The sequence below is a fragment of the Triturus cristatus genome, chromosome 7 (genome assembly GCF_964204655.1).
Source record: "Triturus cristatus chromosome 7, aTriCri1.1, whole genome shotgun sequence".
Taxonomy (NCBI): Eukaryota; Metazoa; Chordata; class Amphibia; order Caudata; family Salamandridae; genus Triturus; species Triturus cristatus.
In genome coordinates, this window is record NC_140590.1 from 1,173,810,033 (window position 1) to 1,173,835,316 (window position 25,284).

The window sequence follows — 25,284 nt, forward strand, 5'->3', positions numbered from 1 at the left end:
CAACAGAGATGGGTACAGTGGACCCCTCTGCCCCGGCCATTGCTCTTAAGTGTGGGTGGATGTGTTGCAATCTACCTACACTTGGGTTTACCTACTAAACCTATCTAGTAGTTGTAGTCAGGGTGTGCTACTCCCTTTGCTCTACAACAACTAAGTTCAGTAGAACTTATGTATATCTAATCTTGTTTTATATGTACCTATAGGTACCTATGTGATCTTTCAATTGGTAACCAAGAGATTACAATGGTAAAACACAGCAAGCTCAAATCCAACCGCTGCTCACCAATGTGAGAAGTTGGCCTGGTATATGATGCTCACTAGTTAAAGTGATCACCTTGTACCATGCCAAGCAACCCTTATGGTGTGGTTGTAAGTCAACCTTTTCGGACTAGCTGCCCTAGTGGTAGCGTAGGCTAAGCAGTCTTTGAGGCTAAACTCGTGAAACGTGTTAAGCCAGCTGTTTTACCAAATGCAACCCCCTTTTATACCAATGAAAGGACACCACACAGATATATATTCAAAATATATATGTATTTATTTCTCAAAGTAACCCCTAGTCTCTTTATGAGCACAGGAGCACAAATCGTCAAACAAGATTATCACAGAATACACAGAAGTTGCACTTTATAGGGATAGGCCCTGGTGGCCACTCGAACCATATACTAAAATAGTGGTATAAGTACCACGAACAGAAAAGGGAAAAGGCCTAGGGCCTCTAGAATCGCTGGGCCTACAAGGAGCTAACGTCAGTTAGTGACCAGGAGGTCCACGGGTGGCGTGTGCAGAGCAAATAGTCACACGCGTGCTCCCATAGGTTTCAATGGGTGCGTAAAAAGTACAAAGTTACTGCAAAGAGGATCTTCCGGATGGACTAGGAACTCAAGATTTGGAACACAGGCACTAGAGATGTAATACTACACTTGGGCACAGGTGTGCCAGCTTTACCTCACCCACAGGAAGCGGGTGCATAGGCCTCGAAGTGCGTCGGGTTTCTTCTATCTGTTCCGTGGAGCTTGAAGACAAAGATGCTGCAGGCGGTCGGTCCGGGAGAGATGCAGTGGATCCCAGAGTGGATCGGAGATGTTGAAGACCTGTAAGCAGAGGGGACAGTGTTCACAGTCACTAGCCAGTGACCAGCGTGGCACCAGGTGAGTACCAGGCAATGTCGGGTGCAAACAGGAAGAAAGGTGTAGCTTGTCTCTGCAGCCACGTGGTCCCTGAGGTCGACGACGTCCAGGAGTCGGTTCACGAGCTGTCCCACGCAGGCTCTCGCTGTCGGCGGTGTCGGCGACTTGATCAAAGCAAACAAGCCTTGGCAAAAGCAATTGTTGTAGGAGATGAAATAAGCTGATGGTTCTGACCAGCAAGGTCAGAAGGACTGCTCCTTTGGAGGGGAGCAAGGGCCAGTCTGGAGCAACCAGACCAGCAGTGTATTTCTTGAAGTTCGTTGCCAAGATGGCTACTAGCCAGCGGGCCAGCAACCGGTTAGGCGCGTCGAGTGGCAAAATGCAGAAGGGCCCCACGCAGATCGTGGAGATGCTGGAGGGCTCACCTTTGGTGCAGATGCTGCTCGGGTGTTGGGCTTCTCAGATCCCAAAGCACAACTTGGAGGGAGCCTCGGTTGTTGCACTTGTCAGCTTGTCGTAGTCGTTCCAAGATGGCTGGCTCCACGTGTCTCGGTGCCTCCACGGGTCTCTTCTTTTCAGGGACTGTGGATCGGGCGGTGAGAGGTCTGGAGGTCCAGGTCTTGTCAGTCTCTGGGCTCGGGCTCCGGCGGGAGGCGGCGGCAAAGCAGACGTTGATTCGCTGGATGGTGCTTGCGTTAGCAAGGTGGTCACTCCCTGACCACAGGGGAGATTGGCTTCAGTCCTCTGTGCAGCAGAGCGTCGAAGTTCCCGTCTTCTTCTTAGTGTTAAGTTGATTCCAGGATGTCTGAAGTCTTAGGACACAGCTCCTACCTTTAAGCGGATTCTAGGGGCCGGACTACCTGCTAGGTCCCTCCCTATGGGTGGGACCAGGAAGGGGGTGGTTACACCCCCAATCCTTTGTCCAGCTCGCCCCAGGCCCGGGACTGGTGTGCCCCAGGACCGGTTTGAACTGGCATATGCACCGAGGCTCCTTGTGAGCCACAGGCATGTCTAGTTTCTTTCAAGCCCTACCTGACCAATACACAAAATCCTGTCTGGGGTGGTGCACGCACCTCCCCTGGCAGGAAACCCTTTGTCCACACCTCCCAAGCTGGAAGGACTCCCAGCAGCAGGAGGGCAGACTTGTGTCTGTGGTGGCAGCATCCATTTTGTGGAGCTGAGGCTATGTCTGATTTTACCCGGGTTTCAGGTACTGTACATGTCGTGTCCCTCTAGAAGGGTGGAATGCTAACCCCGTCGCCAGAATTGGCGAGGGGTTAGTATTCCAATTCGTATGACACCTTACTCGACATGTTTTGATAAAGCCAAACCAAAGATAGCATTTAACCGCGAGGTTCATAATGCACTTAAGAGTATATGGTATGACGATATCTGGAAACAGTAGAAGGAAGTTGTTCCGACCACTGCAGACAGGCTCAGCTCATGCCAGAGCACCATCTCACATGGAACCAAGCACTCTGCCTTCAGGATTGTTAAGGCCTGCCATAGGAGTGACTTATAGGTTACCAGGTGTCCCATTTAAGGTTAGGTATAGGTATACTACACCTTAGTAAGAGGTGATTACACCAACTTACCCCAGCTGAGTGATCAGCCAGTTGTGTCAAATTGTTAGGCCAAGCCTGGGGTGGCATAATACATGCTTCAGCCCCTGGCAGGCCTTGGGTACACCAATGCCCTGGGTACCTAGTGTACACTGGTACAGGGGCTGACAGGGTGATCCACTTCCAATTGGTTATGCACCTAGGGTGCATAGTTTTAATTTAGTAGAGAGAACAGCAGGCTGGGGGTCTGATTGGCAGGCCCACAGCCTCAATATGTCAAAAACCAGTGAAGCAAAAAGCAAAAATTTGGGGTGACCATAGGATAGCAGACCCTACTCTCCTACAGTTACCCATTGAAAGTGTTTGTACCTCATGACGTGGCGATTCTATTAACAAGGAATCGTACTCAGTATATGACACACAGTCGGCTGACTAAGTATGAAAAGGTCATATTAGGTGCAACCAATGTGAGTCTTGCGAGATGTGTAAATGTGAATCCTGCAACATTGTTGCCTGACGTGGAGAATGTGGAAGTAAGAGACGAAGCTGATCATGATTGCTTGGATATACTTGATTTTTGCACAAAACCACGACCAGATATAAAAGACCTACCTTTGCCAGAAAGTGATTATGTGATGTTTGTGGATGGGTCTTGTTTGAGAACAGATGATGGAGTACTGAGTGCGGCATATGCAGTGTGCACAGTCACAACAGTACTGGAAGCATCATATTTGAAAGGAATAAGATCAGCACAAGTAGCAGAACTTGTGGCTTTGACTAAAGCGTGCAAAATTGGGATAAATGTGAGAGTGACTGTGATAACTGACAGCCAGTATGGCTTCGGAGTTGTCCACGATTTCGGCCAACTATGGCTGCAAAGAGGTTTCCTAACCTCAAGTGGAACTCCTATTAAGAATGCTGAAGTGGTTGGAAAATTGCTGGAGGCGATACAGCTGCCTAGACAATTGGCTGTGGTGAAATGTGCTGTTCATGGTCAAGGTAGTGATTATATCACTACGGGCAACCGCTATGCCAATGACATGGCACAATATTGCGCACGGAATCAGAATTCAGTCAATCGGGCAAAGGAAAAGGAAATGTCTTCTTGCTCCTTAATGTTTACTAACATTGTGGGAACTTGGGAAGAAGTAAGACAGTTGCAAGATGAAGCAGGAGATGAGGAAATGAAACAGTGGGTAAAAGCAGGATGTGCACCAAGAGAGAAGGACCATATGTGGGTTTATCGAGATGGAAGGCCAGTAATGCCTGATAGCATGATGTCTACCATGGCACGGATGTATCATGGCCAGGGACACATAGGGAGAGATGCCATGATCAGGTCGTTTAAGCAGACATGGTACAATGCAAAGTTCAGACTTGTAGCAGAAAGTCTTTGTCAAAGATGCTTGATATGTCAGCAATACAATCCTGGGAGAAAGACAGTGGTGAGCCTAGGAACAATAGGCCGAGAAGGAGGGCCTTTTACCAGAATGCAAGTGGATTTCATTGAGATGCCACCCTGTAACAGATTGAGGTATGTCTTGGTTATGGTCTGCCTATTCTCCAGATGGGTGGAAGCATTTCCAACAAGAAGAAATGATGGGATGACGGTAGCCAAGCTACTGTTGAGAGAGTTTATCCCTAGGTTTGGGTTCCCAGTGACAGAATTGAATCAGATAGAGGAGGACGTTTTCATAATGAGATTATAAAATTGATCTGTGAAGCATTGAATGTACAACAGAAACTACATTGTGCCTACGGCCAGAGGCTTCTGGTGTGGTTGAAAAAATGAATGGTACTATCAAAAACAGGATAGGGAAAAGGTGTTTGGCCACAGGTATGAAATGGCCCGATGTCTTGCCTCTAGTGCTCATGACGATCAGATCAACTCCAGACAGAACCACAGGGTTAAGTCCACATGAGATAATCATGGGACGCGCCATGAGACACGTGTTTATACCAGCCAACAAGTTGATGACTATAACTGATGACATGGTTTTGGATTACTGTAAAGGCCTGGCTGACACAGTTCATTCTGTGTTTCATCAGGTTGGTGCGGATGCCACCACTCTTGAGAGGAAGCCAGCCCATGATCTGAGCCCAGGAAATTGGGTGAGGATAAAGGTCCACAGAAGAATAAATTGTTTGGTTCCCAAGTGGGGAAAGCCAAGACAAGTCATCTTGACCACAACAACAGCTGGGAAGTGTGCTGGACTGAAAAACTGGATCCATGCAAGTCATACATTGAGAATTCCAAATCCAGTGGACAGCACTGATAAAGAATACTTTGATGACACAGAATCAAGTACAGAGTCAGATGACGAAGAGTCAAAAACAGAAGAAAACCTTGAAAGGGACAGAGCCGAGACTGACTTTAGTCCCTCGAAGCATCTCCCTGAGAAGAAGGTTACAGATCTCTGATACAAGTTCAGACTCTGGAAACGAGCAAGAGACACAAAGTTCTAACAAGGAACACAAAAAGAAGAAAAGAAAAGATAAAGAGAAACCAATAGAAGAGACTCGTGTAGATGAAGTACCAGATGAAAGATTGAGAGAAATTCCACCTGAAATAACAATTGTAAGTGAACAAGGGACAGGTACAGAGAGAGAGGGACAGATTTCTGCGGAAGACCCCCGAGGAGGTGTAGGGAACACCAACATCCAGCTAGGTGAAGGGACAAGTAGTCAGCAGGAAGATTGCGTGCCGGAGACCCGAGGAGGGACAGAAGGAGGGAAAACACAACAAGTGGTGAAAAAAGAAACTGTTGAAAAGAAAAAACAAGTTGAGACAGAGTCTGAAGTAAGCGAAAATGAGATACCAGAAGGTCGAGTTCTGAGAAAGAGAACTTGGTTAAATGCGAAAAACAACAAAGGAGGTAAATCGAAAAGGATTGCTAAAGACGACGTTTGGCCAAATAAAATAAAGAGATTGAGATATCGATTGACACGAGTGAATTCACCAAGAGCTGAACAAGTGAATGAAGTGTCAAGTCAAGAGAAATCAAAAAAGGAAGAGATAAGAGTGTCTGAAGAAAGCAGAAGGACAAGGGAACCTAACCAGAAGTATAAGTCGCCAGAATGGACGTACGTGGCGCTGCCTGAAAGTGAAGAGGTAGATAGTCAAGGAAATCCAGATGAGACTTTACTGAAAGTGGTTGAAGAAGAAGAAGAAACAGGAATCCTGAGAGTTATCTTGTCCGACATCGGAGAAGAAGAAACGGAAATTCAGGAAATTCTGTATTTCGATGACAAGAAGAAAGTGAAAAATGATGAGATGTCAAACTGAATAAGATCGAGAAAGCTGTTGATGAAGAAATAAAAGAGATTAAACAGAAGATAGAAACTGGTAGAACCAAGTAGGGGCAGGGGGCCATATGTAGGTAAATTATTTTTACCGATTCTTAAATACCGAATTTTACCGAATCGGTATTTAAGAATCGGTAAGTTATATGTAGGTCAACAATCGGTAAACATTACCGAATCGGTAAAATTCGGTAAACATGAATCGGAATTTACCGAATCGGTAAATACCGAAGCGGTATTTTCCGAATCGGTAAATACCGAAGCGGTATTTTCCGAATCGGTAAATACCGAAGTGGTATATTCCGATTCGGTAAATACCGATTCGGTAAATACCGAATCGGCAGTTCAAAAACACATGACTTCAAGCAGCCAATCCTGTGCAACCTCAACCCCACCCAACCAGGGAGTGGCCACACCCAGGCAGGTGCACACAATTAGCAGACTCTGGAGAGGCTGGGAGTGCTGAGGAGAGGAAGAGAGCAACTGCCAGATTCAGACCTGGAGACTGCAAGAATGGCCAGCCAGGACACAGAGAGGGAAGGAGGGGAGAGGAAGCGAAAGCTCAAATTCAGCCCAAAGGAGCTGCAAGTTCTGGTGGAGGAGGTCGTGAAGCAGCACCAGAAACTATTTGGGAAACTGTCACAGCAAGTGCCTGAGTCAGAAAAAAGAAAGATCTGGCTTGGAATCCAGGCACAGGTGAATGCCATGGGAGTGACCCCCCGGGACATCGATGTCCTGAAGAAGCTGTGGTATGACATCCGCATCATCACAAAGAGGAAGGTGGCAGATTTAAAAAAAGAGGCCAGCCAGACAGGAGGTGGACGCAACAGAGCACCAGCCCTGACAGAACTGGAGGAGCTAGTGGAGACAACGATAGAGCCAGAAAGCATCGTGGGGATTGGGGACGCTGACAGCTCCGCCAGAGGCACCTCCAAACAAGGTAAGACGCTTGCACAGCAATGTGCCCCCCCCTACCCCTATCCCAACTCCCAAAATGTGCCATGAGAATCCCACTCCAGTACAGGTATTAGTGCATGCCTGCAATGCATCATGGGAGATGTAGTCCCTGAAAGGCCAAACATGATACGAGGACATTGAGATACTGTCTAGAAATTGTATTGTCATGTCATCAAGACAAAGCTTCAGGTACACTTAGCTGCTGTTGCTTTTCTGTCCACAGGCACTACTGCGCACAGAACTGGCCATGAGAAGGGAGAGAGGGCACACCACACACCCAGCACAGAGAAGGCCACCACCAGTTCCGCCCAGGGAACGGCACCACAGGCACTTACACCACCCCAGCCAGCATCGCCGCTCCTGCCAGCATCCCCAGTCCTGCAGGTTTCACCACCATCTTCACCTCCTGCATTGCACAGGTTGAGGAGGCGTCCTGCAGCCAGGTTGGATGTGACCGACTCATCATCCGAGGAGTCGAGGGGCCCGGAAACGTCCACTGTACCCCAGGATGTAACCCATGCCAGTGTGCCTTCCGAGTCTGAGGGAGAACACACAGTTGGCAGACGGCGCCGCAGGGCTCGGCCGCAGAGTCCACCTCCCCTTGGGCAGGGCCATGGAGTGTTCTCAGGTCTTGAGGGCACCATGGTGAAAATACAACGCGTCCAGGCAAGGGCAATGGTGTCCGTACAGCGACATATGCGTGGCCTCCACAACACCTTTGGAAACATTGAAAAGGGCATCACCACCATGGCAGGGGGCATTGCTGATATGGCAGCGGGCATGCGGGACATGTCCCAATCCATCATGCTGCTGTGCTCAAAGTTCGATGAGGACAGGGCCACACGGCGCAGGGGACATCAGAGGAAGGATCAGACCTCGAGGGCAGTGAACCGGCTGGCGACTGCCACATCGCTGATCTGCAGGCGCTCTGTGGCGATGCAGGAGGGCCTTGCACACTGCAGCACAGATGTGTCCAGGGGGATGGTTAGGGTCACAAGTGCACTAGAAGTGCTGCTCACCAGCCAGTCTGCAGCAGCTGGCGCTTTGGATGCTGGCGACACAGAAGACACGACTAGCAGGAGCAGCATAACCCCCCCTGTCCCAGACACTCGTCGGAGCAACAGGCGTCAACGTGGTGCCACTTGTACCCCAGCCAGTGAGGACGCCCCCTCAATTCCATCCCGCACTGCTGCGCGTGGGCGCAAACATTAATGCGCCATGCGAAACAATGACACATTTGGGTGAAGTAACCCTTAACTCACAAAATTGTATTTTTCATTGTTGTTGCAATACAATTTCCTTTGTGTTGTGGCGTAGTGCTGCCTGATTAAACTACGTTATGGCATCCAACTACAGGCTGTGTCCCCTTACTCATTCAGAAATAGTTGGATGTGATCTCTGCCCGTCTCACTCTTCCATCTGTTGCTGTTTATACTCCTGCTGCGTTGGCCTCTGCATGTGCAGACTCATCATCATTGTCCTCAATATATGTAATTTCGACCTCTGTGCCTCTCTTTGTGGCAAGGTTGTGCAGCATTGCACAAGTGGCAATAATCTTGCAGCAGAGGATGGGTGTGTACTGGCGTGCACCTCCACTCTTATGGAGGCAGCGAAACCTGCTCTTCAGTAGTCCAAACGTGCGCTCCACCACATTGCGAGTAGATTTGTGTGCCACATTATATCGTCTCTCACTCTGGGTTGATGGGTGTAGGTAGGGAGTGAGGATGAATGACCGCACGGCATATGCACTGTCCCCTAGGTGATTAAAAGGGAGAGTCACATGCCTCAATACACTATGATTTGCACTGAGTACTATGTAGCGTCACTGTTACTTACCTAGCAGGTATCCTTCTCCAAATTCTCCCGCAAGCAGTCGTGTGTAGATCCCACTGTTCTGGAAGATGTAGGAGTCATGGGTGCTCCCAGGGAATTTGGCAACGATATCAGTGATGATGTTCCCTGCATCGCAGATTACCTGCACATTGATGGAGTGGGTGGACTTTCTGTTTCTGTAGATGTGCTCAGTGGCAGCTGGTGGGCAGATTGGGATGTGTGTGCCATCTATACAGCCAATGACATGGGGGAACTGTGCCATGTGATAAAAGTCAGTTTTAGTTTTCTGCAGTTCAGCCTGTGTGTTTGGAAAGCTGATGTAGTGGTGCATTCTCTGCATCATGGCATCCAGGAACTTCCTGAAGAAACGGGACAGGCAACTCTGGGATACACCGCCCACCGCAGCTATCACCCCCTGGTAACTGCCAGATGCAAGTAGGTGTAGGCTGCAGAGCACCTGCACATGTGGTGGTATGGCATGGGCCCTTCTTGTTGGCTGGTCCAGGAGTGGGTGCAGGTCCCTTATCAGGTCCATGATGGTTTGGGGGTGTAGCCTGTACCTTTCATGTATCTCTGCGTCAGTCAGTTGGAAGAGTGTGATGCGCTGTCTGTAGATGCGTTCCTCCCGTCTCCATATCCTCAGTCCTGCAGCCTGTAGACGTAGCCGCCTTGCAATGACATACAGAGCGGCCATGTTGTCCATGCTGTTGCATTTTGGGATTGCTTAAATGCACTGTTGAAAATTACCACCTGCTTTCTATCAGTGTTAATTACCGACTCTTATTTACCGATTTTGAAGGATTTCTTAATTACCGAATTTACATACATATCATTTTTCCGTATTACCACTTCATATTTACCACTTCATATTTACCGATTCGGAAAATATGTATTCGGTAAATTTGAACCGGTATTTTTGAATTCGGTAAATATGAATCGGTATTTACCGATTCATATTTACAGAATATGTGTTTTTGGCCTCCTACATCTCAACTATCTAAATACCGGTCGGTAACGGGTTTTTTACCGAATTTCGGCCGTTTACCGACCGGTATTTGGCTACCTACATGAGGCCCTTAGTGCCTTAAGGTAGAAACTAGTTGTGAAGTAGAAGAGGCTAAGTCAAAAGACACGGTCCATTTTAACAAGATGGCTAACATAGATGGTAACAAAGGTAGATGTACTTTTATGAAAAGATGGTGCAAAATGTGTTGTTGTTGTACAGGATTATTAATGCTTCTATGGAGCAAACTTGCTCTTCTGATCTCTTTCAAGGTAACTATAGATACATTAGAAGGACATACAGAAAATACAACTAATATAGGGAAAATTCAAAAGGTAGTTCCTCAAAGTAGTTCCAACTAGAATAAGCAATGATCATTTACATAAAGATAGGTCTATAACTGATTTTTCTAACAATGTGTTTTCAAAGTTATTGTATGAATATGTAAAGACAATGGATGTAAGGGACTGCTACGTATGCATGCAGTTACCTGCCTCTGTTTCAGAAGGGTGACTTATCATCACCTTCCAGCAACGTATGGAATATCATGTAGTGTAATAGCTAGTTTATTTTATCAGACAGGTAAATTAAAGTATTATTTTTCAGATGTAGATAACATTTTTGGACAAGTGCCACAAACTAAACAAAGTGAAACCTGCTAGGGTACTAGGTGAATTTTTCTTAGAAACTAACAAACTTATATTAGAAGACATTTTTAGAAACAATTTAACTTGCAGTTTGAAGAAAGAAGAAAATACATTTTTAGACATGGTTGAAGAAAGGAGACAGAAAATGCAAAGAAAGGCCTCAGAAGGAAAGATGGATAAAACAGTCTGGGATATAGAAAAGGAAAAGCATTTGAGAGGTGAAGCTAGTCCAACTATGGCTTTAGATAGGCCTCAGAAAGGGAAATTATGCATTAGAAGGAATCAGACTGCGTATGATAATTATTTTGTAGGTAACAGTGAGTGCCATGATACATACCGAATCATGGGTGGATGGGGATTTAAAGGTGGAAATGATCCAGTCTTCCCTGGATTGTATTTTATTTGTGGGAACAGGGCATATTATCGTTTGCCAGACCATTGGTATGGCACATGTTATGTTGGCCTGGTCTTTCCGAAAATCTTTCATATGGATAGAGTAGAAGATAGTGTACTTAGTAATCATTTAGTACGTAGTAAAAGAGAGTCTTGGGCAGAAATTGTAGGTGATATTTTTGGAGCATTGATATCAGCAGTGGGAATATCTTTGAATGCAAATAACATTCGAAAACTATCAACAGTAGTGGATCGCTTGTCAACAAGCACCGCTGGAGGATTCTTATTGGTAAATACTGAAATGGTTGCCATGCGTGCTATGGTAATGGAAAATCGACTTGCCCTTGATATCTTATTGGCAAAAGAGGGTGGAGTCTGTGGAATACTGAAAGTCCAACATTGTTTCACTTACATTCCTGATGAAAGTAAAGATCTGAAAATTTATATTAAAAATATTACAGAATTGCATGACGAAATAGTACCACTGGAGGTTGAAAGTGTTTTGTAAAAGATTGGAACCAAGATAGCTGCTATTAAGAATTTCTTAGTCGAAATAGGTAGTACTTTTATAGGTAGGATATTGTTTCCACTAACATGTGTGATTTTCATAATATTAGTAATTAGATTAGGATGTATGTGTTATAGACATAATAAAAACAAAAAGAAACTAAAAAGAGAAAAACTAAAAGGAAAAGACAAGAAACAAGAAAGAGAATTTGAGGAGATAGAATTGGAGGAGTGGAAGGAGAACATATATGAATCAGTAAAAAGAGAAGATGAAGGTGAAACTGAACTATGAATTGAGCAAGAAAACATTTTAAAATTCCGTAATGAAAGAACAAAATTTGTGAGTTTTATGGTGATAAAATCACCAAAGGGGGGATTGCTGGAGCGGGTAAAGTTTTTTTTTTTTAGTCTACCCTCTTCATTTTTGCATGTTTATATTAAGATGAATAATCGATTAATTATAATTTCATTAATAGTTTGGTGTGGTATAACTAATCAACCGTATTAACAGATGAAATACACGTGGTAACGCATTTGCATGGCTAAAATAATATGTGAACTAAGTACGTACGCATACTAATGTTATAAACATTGCTTTTGTGATGTATTCATGATTCGTGCTTTATTAAGTGAGTATAAAACTGCCTTAAGTGTTGCTCCTGCTAGATAAATGCACACACATATGGGAATTAGTGAGGGAATAACATTTTGTTAATCATTTCGATGTATTAATTATGTTTTGTGTTTCTTTTACTTAAGTTGACCATTTGGGCCTGCCACAAAATGGCTGCCTCCTGTAGCTGACATTGGAAATGACATCATTTCTGGTCCATGGAGAAGTGCGCCTGCGCTAACTTCAGCAACAGTGGCCTCTTCGTGACCCTAACCTATCTGTACCCACCAAGGACGTTCTGGTCTACAAGCCAGCTCCCCTGAAAGAACAATGAAAAGATACATCGGACCGACAAATTAAAATATTACATATAAATAGACTTTTCCCGTTTGGGAACCAGTTGAACAAATTTGACTGACCAATTAGAGACTTTCAAAAATAATATTCGATACTTTTGGAATGTGATTTTACTATAAAATATGGTAGAATAGTGAGGTGGGGAGGTCGTTTTCCCATTTCTTGACGTTACGCTGACGGAGAGGACGGTGACAGTGCAGGACAGCTGTTTCCCTGAAACTCTGACAGACTGAACCGATGGCCATACTTTGACTTAGAGAACGACAATTAGCCAGAATAGGTAAATATGATGATTTGCGACTTGAATAACAGAGAATTGAATTGAATTAATTAGATAAAGATCTATTGATTGATTTACTAAATGTGTCGGGTTGTTTATTCATTGAAAATGTACTGATTGAAGATAATTGAATGGTGATAGAAGTCACCAAGCCCACAACTAACTGATCCATAGGCCATTTATGGGAGGAATACCAAAGGTGAAGAGAAGTGTCTAGTGAGTTAAAGAAGGTTGAGTAGAGGTATTTCCTTCCATGTCAATGTGGTAAAACCAATCACCTCCCGAGTAGTACGGATCGTTGATGAGTGAATGTTGGTATTATGGGCCCCACCAGCGAATGTGTTGATTGAGTGTGATTGAGAAAATCAATTGATCTGTGACGGAGGGAGGGATTTTACATTCCGCGCTGCAACATGCGCATTAGTGTCTGCTCTGGCTGACGCATGCCCATTAGGAGAGCGAGGGTTGAGAAAAGGCTCAAACCTCGGTCTCCTAATGGGCAGGTTGGCGAGCAGTAACCGTGCCCTAAGCCAATCCTGGCACTGAAAGCAGCGCCAGGATTGGCTGAGAGGGGCTGTAGGTGCCAACGGACCCGAGGCGGCGCGGACCTGCTCAGGAGTCAGGACCTCAGGTAGGATTTTTTTTATTTATTTTAACACTCCCCCTCCCCCCGGCCCCCACCCCCGCGCGACACTCCCACCGACTGCAGGCAATGTGCTAAAAGGGCATCATGTGAGGACTAGGCACTATACTTCCAGGTACATTATCATAGGAGTTCAGGCACTATGCTGTGAGATCACATGTATAAAGACTATAGGCCTAGTGACTTAGGGTGAACATTCCATACTATGTGATGGTGCCCTGGGCCACAGAGCAGGTGCATAGTGCAGGTGGACCCCAAACCTTAAGGGACCCTCTATTCAGCCGAAGGCAAATTTCTTACATACAGGAGACTCTGGGCCCCTTTCTCTATTTTGCGGGAGAGGCTTTCTCATTTCGAGCTACGCCGCTGCCTCCGAGGGCTTTTCGAGGAACCCCACAGCTACCCAGCCCTTGGTACTGAGACTCGTCCTTCACGTGCACAGATTCAATCGTGGTCTTCTGCTGCGTGGACCCGAGCCGTACCAAGCCCGTAAGCAGGCCAGGGACTTGTAAAAAGGAGCCGCGAACGATCAGGAACTGTCAGCAGTCGAGCGATTCCTGCTAAATTACCTTGGCGATGGCTATGTGTTTTATCATATTTACGGCCAGTTTATTAAACATACGGTAAGCAGAACATTTAACGAATTGTGCTTTCCATCAATGCAATGTATGTGTACCAACACACATCTTGAGCTTTCCCATAACAACACACCTCGGCCTCCGTCTAAGGCACTTGTGGAGTTGGCTGTCATGATTGCTGGCCTTGTCACTGGAAGCGCGTGGTGGTCTGCTGTGGTAGCCAGGGCTGAGTCTGGCCTCTGAGCACACAACCTAACATTTGGTGATCTTGCTCCTCTACATGCCATGTGCTGGTGGTTCATTGGTAGTCCCATCATTGGGGTGGGGTGGGGGGGTGGGGGGAGGGCTCTATGCTGACGATTTTATCCTGTACACTTCTCCCGACAATTCCAGCTTGCAGAAGCTGCCTGAAAGCCTAGCTTTCGAGTAAATTCATGTATAGTTCTAATGACACGGTTGGCCTCACACCCGGCCTTCACCGAGCCGCTGCACATCTCAGCTTGCTGCTTGGCGCTTTATAGAACCCATAAATAAATGTGATTGTAGACACAGTTAATATGTGTCCATCACTGATGTGAGAGAAACGGAGACATGTGTATCACAACACTGCGATCAGAATCACCTCTGGGCACCTGCAAGTTGAGCATAAGAAGCGCCTAGTGCTGGCCTCCAGCCAGTTCCAAGTGCTACGATTTTGACAGATGAGAGAATCCAGGCTCAGAATGATAACGTAATCTGCACAGGATGACACATTACTGTGTAAAGTGAGGCAGCCGGGACTAGATTCCAGGCCGGCATGGTCCAGAGACATTGATATTAATGTAGTCACCAGAAAACATCTACTGCACTGAATCCATGGAAGAAGGCCCGAGGCAGACTCAGGGAAGAGTCGATAGAGGGGGAACCACTGGTAAAACCGAGACCACAGTAGATTGCTGCATGGAGAGCAGGTAGTGTATAGGTCAGGCAGGCCACACCTGCCTAAAGCTAGGCACTTTGAAACAATATTCTGAATAAACATATACTTTCCACTTACAACATTCAACACATTCCTCATTCTGCAACTGACAGATCACTCTGTACATGCATCTTGAGTTTACATTATTATTGTGTATTCCATTTTACACGAGTTCCTTATTCACAGCGTCGTCAGCTGGTGTGATAGCTCAGTGAGTTGAACACACTTGCTCTTGTGTACATAACCAGCATTTCCCAGGTTCTAATCCTCGCAAGGATTACACAGCCTTCATCTTTTTGAAATTGGTTTAGACAGAAGTAACATATTATCTTAAAGCTTTTCTGTTTCTGGTATGCACTGTATATAAACGCCCAGTCTTACAAATAGTGCTCTGAAGCACCCCACTTACAGTTTTGGCACTTTATCCAAAGGTAGCCATTATTTGATGCAGATGGCCTCCATAAGAGCTTGTCCAATGTGCTGTGGTGTATCGAGGCACCCGCAATCCCTCAGCTTTGCCAGATGTTTCAGCCATGCACACAAAAACAGGGCAGCCCGCAGCCTTTGGTAAATGGGGCCAAGGGCAACTCGCCTGGCGTGGCTCTACCATGTGTTATTAGGACTGTCGGATTTCACGCTGCACTGCACGCACCTTCGTGCCTCATTCCGTGGCGGCAGCCTATCCACGTAAGCACAAGCACTTTATCAAAGGCGGTTTATCTCCTAGAGCGGTCTTGTGTTTTAACTTGTTGTGGATGATTTGTTGCGTCTCTCTACAGCCTTTTAACTAGATGTTATGTTGGCCAGCCGCAACCAATGCATTCATTGTGAACGCTAGCACTTTAGAGCCGACCGATGACTTAGCACGAGTACTTTATCAAAGGCTGTTTATCTCCTAGAGCAGTCTTGTGTTTTAACTTGTTGTGGATGATTTGTTGCATCTCTCTACAGCCTTTTAATTAGATGTTATGTTGGCCAGCCGCAACCAATCCATTTATTGTGAACGCTAGCACTTTAGAGCCGACCGATGACTGAGCACGAGCACTTTATCAATGGCTGTTTGTCTCCTTGAGTGGTTTTGTGTTTTACCTTGTTGTGGATGATTGGTTACTTATCTCCACGGCCTTTTAATTAGATGTTATGTTTGCCTGCCGCAACCATTGCAGTTGTGTGTCTGTGTGAGTATGAACTGGTTGGCCTCTGATGATGAATGTGCCGGTGATGACTGCATAGTGTGTCTACTGATGAACTCGAGTACCTGTGATGAATAATCTACAGTGTCTGTCAGGATGTACTTAGTTGTCCGAAAATATGAATTTACCCATCTGTGAAACCAATATGTGTGTTTATCGAAATGGAACTCTGATGGCGAGAAGAACCAGTGTGTAACTGTGTGGACTTATGTGATCGCTTTCGAGTTTTCAGTCGCGCTCAAGAGACTGACAGTTTTTTCCAGTCCTGTACTCTGGTGCGATGCGAGGCTGTTCGTTGGATTAACATATACAAGGGTCATATGTGGTGGCTGTGGATAGTTTGAAAGGGAACTGACATTACTTGCCTGCGGGTGTTTGGTGATATTGGGGCAGCTGTGGGTGCTTCCCGAAGTCTAGTTAGAGCATATTTTTCCAAACTTAATGCTGCATGCAGTGCAAGACACTGGGCAAGCATACATTTTAAAGGGCTAAAGTTGTCATGCAGAACAATTTACATATTACAGTAACTGTTGAACAAATGAATGCAAGAAGATACGGGGCAGTTTTTAATGTGTTTATTTCAAGACTATATGTTCAAACTCCTTAATAAGCCTTGCTTTATCGCTGCATTCATTTGCTTTAAAATGCACCATTTGCCAATATTTTTAAATTTCTTTCTCAGGAGAGGGACTCTCCCTAGACCCCAGGTTTGTCCAGTGAACTTTTTCATATCGCTAACTAGTGGTTTCTATTGGAAAGGGTAGAACCATTGCAGTCTTGCTTAGTACCCTAGCCCTCTTCAAAAGTAAGACTTGCTTGGCAACCCAGAAATTCTCTGAAATAATGTATGGGTTCTCTTTTATGAATGCCTAGAAGAACTGAATTTTTAGTTCATTTATCACAGAAATTGTGCTGAAAATCGCACCAAAAAGATGCCAATTTTTTAAAAATGTCTTCACGGGGGGAGAACCCCCCCCAGACCCCACCTTCTGCCGTCTGCCTCACTCGCTGCGCTCGCATATGTTGATTCGTTTTGCATACGCCTCACCAGTTTCAAATTCCACCAGCCGCCCCTGGCAAAGCTTAGCTAGGGTGCTCAGCATATGGATGCTGAAATGTGCATCTGTGCCCTGGAGTGTTCCATGTTGAGAGGGGGGTTCTGCCAACACGAGCTCCGGCCTTAACTGTATTTTAAAAACTAAAACTAAAAGCTCTGGACTGTGCTGAGCGGCCTCGCTTTGGATGCTTTTATTGTCACAGTAGGGCTGTGAAACTGCACCAACTGGGCTAGGAGTTATCAGGAGTGATTCTAGGCTACGTGTATTAGGACACACCCTCAGTCACAGAGGCTGTTTGTTATATGTGACTCTTAGTTATGCCTCTTAGACCCCCCCCCACTTTCAGAGACGCCCCTCGCCATTTTCAGCGACGTAAAGCACTGGCCGAACGCAGGGCCGACCGTTGGCATGTGCCTGCTAGGCCCACGCACAGGGCACAGACCTCCATAGGGTCTCCCTATGATGACTTTGGTCAAAGGAAACGTTTGGAGGGGACGCCAAATGTGGTTTCGTCCAGGGCGCTCTCTTAGCAACGGCCAGCTCTGGTCGTAGGTTTGGGAAGAGTGTTTATTATCTTGGATATTTTTCGGGCCTTTAGAGTTTCTTTTAGAGGTTTATCAGGACTGCAGAGAAGAGGTGTTGGGATGTCTGAGAATGACACAGATCTGGCTGTGTTAGTGAAACACTGACCAGAGGGGATTCCTTGGGTGATTCAGGTGACATCAGGGAGCCTGGCTTTATGTTCTTGAGGGGACTCTTTACATTTCACTTCAGTGGCAGATGAGGTTTCAAGGCCTCTTCAGGTATCAGGAAGAAAGAACCTTTAGAGGAATACCAAGGGGCAGATTTACAAGAAGGTTCAGCAGCGTGGCACCGCAAGGACTTTGGCTGCGCCACGCTGCGGCACTTTCAGAGCACAGGAATGCGACTTATTTACAATAATATGTCACATTCCTGTGCTCTTCCCTGCGCTGGCGCACAAACAGCTGCCATGCGCAGGTGCCCTTGCACCATGGTGCAGGGATGCTTGCGTAATGGAGAGATAGTTTTGTGCAGGAAGGCACACCTTCCTGCATAAAAACAATCACTACAGGAATTTTCCTCTTCCAATGCGTGCTGTAGAATGCAGCACGCATTGAAAGAGGAAAAAAACGAGGAGAAATTAAAACATTTCTGCTCGTTGCTTCCCGCTACGCCACCCCTAGGGTGGCGTAGCATACTGACGCATTTCCAGATTTACGATTCTTCGTCAATCTGGAAATGTGTCTGGTTCCATGGGTGCTGCGTGGGAACACCAACAGCATTACCCATGGACCGCCCCTTTCACACAGAGTGCTGTGTGTGAAGGGGCCATATTTAGAAGGACAGGAAAAGCCACGCAGGGTGGCTTTTCCTGTCCTTGTAAATATGGGGCAGTGTAATGTGCTACCAGTGAGTCACAAAAAGTGATGTACTGGCAGCGCTAGGGGCTTGTAAATCTGCCCTAAGTGCCCAATGGAGTTACGTCTACCACCGGTGGAGTGCACGGCCAATCTTTCCGACTCTTCACTCATACAAAAGTATTGCAAAAATTGAAAAAATGCAAAATAGCCGATGCGAATGAGGAGGTTGCAGAGCCTTATAAAGGTTATATGTACTCATAATGTGCAATGTGGGTGTTGGACTAAGAGCAATTTCTGTTCTGACTCTTCCCACAACTTCTTCTCCTATTCTGTCTGGGAAGAGGTGTGATGCAGCAGCCAGGGAGGCTGACTCCGGAACACGGGGGCTCATGGTTCGATCGCCGGCGGCAGGTTAGCCCAGCACCTTGTGACTCTGGGTAATAGCTCACTTAATCTTCCCAACGGCCCCCAGCGCCGGGACACCTCTCCGGAGGTAACTGTGCGCTTTACAAATGCTGGTATTTCATTTAATTTCTATGCACCTTGTCCCTTTATTCTAATTAGCGCTTAATTCAGCAGATATCAGAGATGGTATGATCCACAAGGAGATGCAGATTTGGAAACGTGTCAATTCTTTGATATAATTGGCTTTGAAGTGGTCAGAAAAAAGCTGCTGAAAACAACAAGAGAGTGAGGGAAAACACAACAAAATGGGCCACTCTTAGTCCCCCAAAGTCATCATAATCAAAACAACGAAAGAGTGTGCCGAGGAATTATTGGTAGAGCACAACTGCAGAAACCAAATAGGTTTCTTTATAAAGCCCTCACTCACTAACCTGGTTGGTGACATGCTTCATCATTGGGCCCCACCGGGAGAGGCCGAGTGCCACCCCGGTGTGCTTCGACGCCAGAATTACTGCGGAGCTGGTTGTGTGTGTGGTGGGTAGTGGAAGTGATTGTTAAAAATGTCTGGTTTGTGTCAAAAAATAAACTTTATTAGAAGCCAAACAGACATGTATAAAAACAAAGTGTGGGACGTAAGAGCTGAATAAAATGTTCAGCCAGGTCCCTTATGATACGGTCAACATGTTTCTGCCTATGTGTTAATTATAAACTGGCATTCGTCAGGACCAAAAAGGGGGGGGGCACGAGAACCTCGGCGGTATGGGCACGCTAAGGCCCACCCTGACCTGAGGCTATAAGTGTGAAAAGAATATAAAAATTATTTATATATCAAAAAAAAAAAATTATTATTAGGTGACTCCCGCAGTGGAGAGGAACCGAGTTTATTATGGGGTGTAGTCAGGATCTACACATGGGTCTCGGGAGGGGGGTGGAAGCTACATCGGGGTCCGGTTACTGAGGGATCTCATAGGTGCCAAGTGGGTGTCTAGCTGAGCGGGCGGTGTGCCATTGTAGCTTCCACTCCCCTCCCGAGACCCATGGTGTAGATCCTGACTACACCCCATAATAAACTCGGGTTCTCTCCACTGCGGGAGTCGCCTAATAGTAATTTTTGTTTTTTGATATATAAATAATTTTTATATTCTTTTCACACTTATAGCCTCAGGTCAGAGTGGGCCTTAGCGCGCTCATACCGCCGAGGTTCTCACGCCCCCCCCCCTTTTTGGTCCTGACAAATGCCAGTTTATAATTAACACATAGGCAGAAACATGTTGACCGTATCATAAGGGACCTGGCTGAACATTTTATTCAGCTCTTACGTCCCACACTTTGTTTTTATACATGTCGGTTTGGCTTCTAATAAAGTTTATTTTTTGACACAGACCAGACATTTTTAGCAATCACTTCCACTACCCACCACACCCACAACCAGCTCCGCAGTAATTCTGGTGTCGAAGCACACCGGGGTGGCACTCGGCCTCTCCTGGTGGGGCCCAATGATGAAGCATGTCACCAACCAGGTTGGTGAGTGAGGGCTTTATTAAGAAACCTATTTGGTTTCTGCAGTTGTGCTCTACCAATAATTCCTAGGCACACTCTTTCGTTTGTCAGAAAAAAGCCTTTGGAGAGGCATCAGGACAGAATGTATGCCGACACACAAGTTCGAAAGTCGAGTAGCGGTATTTGTAGTAGAGTCAGCTAACACTAATATCGGTGGAGGTGAAGCATGGCAGGCATTGTGCTGGGTTGTTGGTGATGCACAGAGGAGAAAATTACCTTGTGCTGGCCTCCAAGGGGTTTTCCTTTCAAAACATGTTGAGATGCTTGGTTGATATAAAATAGTAGTGGTTTCGAACACGGGTAGTTTTGATCAATAGATTTCATAGGAGGGGTTGGCAAGCCCTGGTCCATTGAAAAGGCACCACAAAAATATGTAAGGGAATGTAATCCTTACTTAATTTGTGCCGGAGGTCACCAGTGGGCTCTACCAGCACTTATTTCTGGGGACCAAGAATTTCCATTCTCTCTCACTATCGTTGTCCATACTGATGCTCCCTTAGTTCAAAGAGCAGCAGGACATACAGTGCAGTCTTTTTTTAGTTTCACAAAGATTGAGGCAATACAAGAAGGGCTATGGAGCAAAACTTGGACACCAGCACCTATTCTTTTACATATTAAGCACTGTTAAGTAGCATTTATTAATAGATCGTAAAGCTGATGAAGTTTAATATACTTGCATAGTTGAGGGGTCTACAATTTCACAAAGCAATGGGCCTGTAATATAGAAGTGGCCCCATGTGTTTACATTCAGGGGGTGCAGAGGCAAGTTGCCTTCTACAAACAACACTTACCATACTTCATTCCAATCCCTTTCCCCCATTTCCACCCCATTTCCCCTTAATGTAGGAGACCTACTCACCTTGGAAGAAAAAGACGGCAGCCACCACACAGATCAGCAGGGCCCTCATTTTGTCCTCAGTCCTAGGAGTGAGTAGGTAGAAGCTGGTGTTAGTGCCTGAGTTACTAGAATATCATCATTAGAAAAAGATTTTGCAACGTAAGGAGCTTTCCCAGTACTTAATTTGTGCTTTTATTTGCAGGTGGTGGACACCAGGCGTGGCCCTTCATTGTGGGCAGCAGGGCTCCCCCCACCTCCGTTTTCCAAATAATGATTTATGTCGGTCAGTCTGACCAAAGGTCCACCTGAGATACACTCACTGTTGGAAAGGCGTTCGCCGGAGGGGGGTTCGATGCCCGTCTTGCCCACCCCTTTGACCCACCTCTCCCCCGTAGGCCGAACTAGGCGCGCACACCCTGAGATACACTACGAACAGAGTGACACCACACGTATTCTTTGTAGGACGATAGGTTCTTTTATCGATGATTTTCAAGGGATCTTTATGATCCAAGATGCAAGTAGTACAGCAGTGGCACACAGTACCACAAATCGGTCGTGGGGAATGGGGGTAGCGGGACAGTCTTTCAAGATAGTGTCTCTGCGAAATACCCTGCGGATAGCTCACAATCCTCGAGCTGGAGGGTGTCGTGTCTCTGGGCGATCTCTTACCGAGTCGTCCTCAAGGGGAGCGCCGCGAGTCTCTCAGCAGGCACAGGTGGTCGGAGTTCGGGAGCCGCGATTCCGTCAGCAAGGATCAGATGGTTCAAATAGCTGGGGGCCGCGAGTCACTCAGCAGGCCTAGGTGGTTCAGTGTTCGGGAGCCGCGACCTCGTCAGCAGGGCTCAGATGGTTCAATAGCGAGAGGCCGCGAGTCACTCAGCAGGCCCAGGTGATTTCAGCGTTCGGGAGCCGCGACAGCGTCAGCAGGCTCGGATGGTTCCAGGTCTTCTCTGCCTTCGTTTCTCCGGCATTCCCCCTTGTTATACTCCGCTGGTTGTTTGAAGTCCGGAGTCCTCGCAGAGGGGGGACTGGGGTGACGGAGGGGGTTCGGCGGGATTTCCTGCCGCTCACTTCTTTGGTCTTTTCAGGTGGGTCTGGGAGGGACCCCAGACGCTCGGCAGGGGAGGCGCCTGCTCCCCAGGGGCCTGGTGGCCGATCGAGTCTTCCCGGGGAAGGCGACCCGAGGTGTGACTGGGCTGGCGCCTCTGGGTCTGGCTCGAGGGTTCCCGCTCCCTCGGTCGGACATGCGTGGTAGGGTGTCGAGTCTGTCAGGGCTCTGGCCGGCCCTCGGATCTGGGTGGCTGGGGCGGCCGGAGTCGGAGATGTTGTGTCTTGAGGGTGGTTGCAGGTTGGCTGGATGATTGGGAGGGCAACGCCGTGAGGCCGGTCAAACACGCGTCCCCCCCAGCTGAAAGGCGTGGAGAACTACCCATCCACTGGGGGATTCTCCTCGCCGAAGCGGAAGAACCGGGACAGGCCGTCGGCGTTGGCATGATCCGCCCCGGGGCGATGTTCGACAGTGAAATCCATCCCTTGGAGAGAGATGGACCATCGTAGTAGCTTGGGGTTCTCCCCCCTCATCTGCATTAGCCACCGCAAGGGCCGGTGGTCCGTCTGTACTCGGAAATGGGTTCCGAACAAGTAGGGCCGTAGTTTCTTGAGGGCCCAGACCACGGCAAAGGTCTCTCGTTCTATAGTACTCCAATGCTGCTCGCGCGGCAGCAGCCTTCGGCTGATGAAGGCTATGGGCTGATCGATGCCCTTGTCGTCGAATTGCGAGAGGACGGCCCCGATGCCGTGTTCGGATGCGTCGGTCTGGACCACAAACTCTTGGGAGTAGTCGGGGGCCTTGAGTACGGGGGCGGTGCACATGGCGGTTTTCAAGGCGTCGAACGCCTGCTGGCACGGGGTGGTCCACTGCACCTTCTTCGGAAGCTTTTTGGAGGTCAACTCCGTGAGGGGCCCCGCGATACTACCATAGTTTTTAATGAACCTCCGGTAGTACCCTGTAAGGCCCAGGAAGGCCCGGACCTCCGTCTGCATGGTGGGGGGCTCCCAGGACTTGATGGCGTCGATTTTCGGTTGGAGGGGGGCGACCTGGCCGCTGCCCACCTGATGCCCCAGGTAGACCACGGAGCCTTGCCCGAGCAGGCATTTGCTGGCTTTCACTGTTAGGCCGGCTTGGCGCAGGGCCATGAGTACTTGTCGGAGGTGCTGGAGATGCTCGTGCCATTGAGAGCTGAATACGGCAATGTCGTCAAGGTACGCTGCGCTGAACTCCTCGAGTCCGGCCAGGACCTTGTTCACCAACCGCTGGAACGTGGCCGGGGCGTTCTTCATCCCGAACGGCATGACCCTGAAGCGGTAGTGGCCATCTGGTGTGGAGAAGGCAGAGCGTTCTTTCGCTCCCTCCGTGAGAGCAATCTGCCAGTATCCGCAGGTCAGGTCGAAAGTGCTGAGGAACCGGGCGGCCCCCGGGCGGTCGATGAGCTCGTCAGCGCGGGGGATAGGGTGAGCGTCTGCTCGGGTGACCGCATTGAGCCCCCGGTAGTCCACACAGAATCTTAGTTCGGGGGCGACCCCCGGGGAAGCCGCCTTCGGGACCAGGACCACCGGGCTGGCCCAGGGGCTGTCGGAGGGTTCGATTACTCCAAGGGTGAGCATCTTCTGTACCTCGGTCTTGATGCAGGTGCGGACCCGGTCAGGCACCCGGTAGGCTCGGTGTCTCACAGGCGGGCTGTCGCCGGTGTCCACGTCGTGGACACACCAGTCGGTGACCCTTGGAATGAGGGAGAAGAGGTCCGCGAATTGTCTGAGCAGCTGGCGGCAGTCGTCGGACTGTTGGGGAGTGAGGGTGGTTGAAAGTCTTACTCCCTCCACGGAACCATCCAGGTCTTTAGCGCACAGGGGGTCGGGCAGGAGTTCGGTGTCTTCTTCCGCCCCATCATCGGTGGCCAGTAGCAAACTTAATTCTGTTCTCACAAAGTGGGGCTTGAGACGGTTCACGTGGAGGACCCGGAGGGGGTTCCGTGGGGACTGTACATCGACCAGGTACGTGACCTGGCTCTTCCGCTCGATCACCTTGAAGGGACCAGTCCATTTGTCTTGTAGGGCGCAGGGCTTCACCGGGGCCATGACCCAAACCTGCTGGCCCGGCTGGAACTCGACCAGGGTTGCGTTCTGGTCATACCAGCGCTTCATTTCTTCTTGGCTGGCCTCGAGGTTAGCCTCTGCGAGTTCTCTGAACTTCCTCGTCTGGTTGCGGAGCGCCAGGATGTAGCGGAACACATCAGGGGGTGTCCCCCGGGGGCTTGTCTCCCAGCCCTCTTTGACCAGGCTCAGGGGCCCTCGGACGGGATGTCCGTATAGCAGTTCGAAGGGGCTGAACCCCAGACACTTTTGGGGAACTTCTCGGTATGCGAACAGGAGGCAAGGGAGGAGGACGTCCCATTTCCGGCGCAGGGGCTCTTCGAGGCCCAGGATCATTCCCTTTAGGGTTCGGTTGAAGCGTTCCACTAGGCCGTTGCCCTGGGGGTGGTAGGGGGTCGTGAACTTATACGTGACTCCGCACTGCTGCCACAGGGACTTCATGTAGCGGGATATAAAGTTAGTGCCGCGATCACTCACAACCTCGCGGGGAAATCCGACACGGGAGAAGATCCCCATGAGAGCTCGGCCCACCACGGGAGCCGTCACGGTGCGGAGGGGGATGGCCTCGGGGTAGCGGGTGGCATGGTCCACCAGGACAAGGATGAATCTGTGGCCCTGGGCGGTCTTCGGATCCAGGGGTCCCACGATGTCGATGCCGACCCACTCGAACGGGGTACTCACAACGGGGAACGGTTGTAAGGGAGCTTTGCCTTTTCCGCCACTCTTCCCACTGCCCTGGCATGTGAGGCAGGATTTGCAGTGTACTTCTACATTCGCTCGCATCTTGGGCCAATAGAAGTGGGTAACCAATCGCTGATATGTCTTGTATTGGCCTAAGTGTCCTGCCAAGGGTACATCGTGGGCCAGGCCCAGGAGGAGGCTCCGGAAACGCAGGGGTACCACCAGTACCCGGGCTGCGCCTAGCTCGGCGGACTTT

General features: G+C 48.2%; 1 protein-coding gene across 1 annotated transcript in view; it reads right to left on the minus strand.

Annotated features, from left to right (window-relative positions):
- The window catches only part of LOC146811364 (uncharacterized), a 125,281-nt gene that overhangs the window by 34,621 nt on the left and 65,376 nt on the right, over nt 1–25,284 (minus strand). The window contains exon 3 of the mRNA XM_085618479.1: nt 21,219–21,280. Within this exon, the coding sequence (XP_085474605.1) occupies nt 21,219–21,267 (49 nt within the window). The 5' untranslated portion in view covers nt 21,268–21,280. The remainder of the gene's footprint in view (nt 1–21,218; nt 21,281–25,284) is intronic.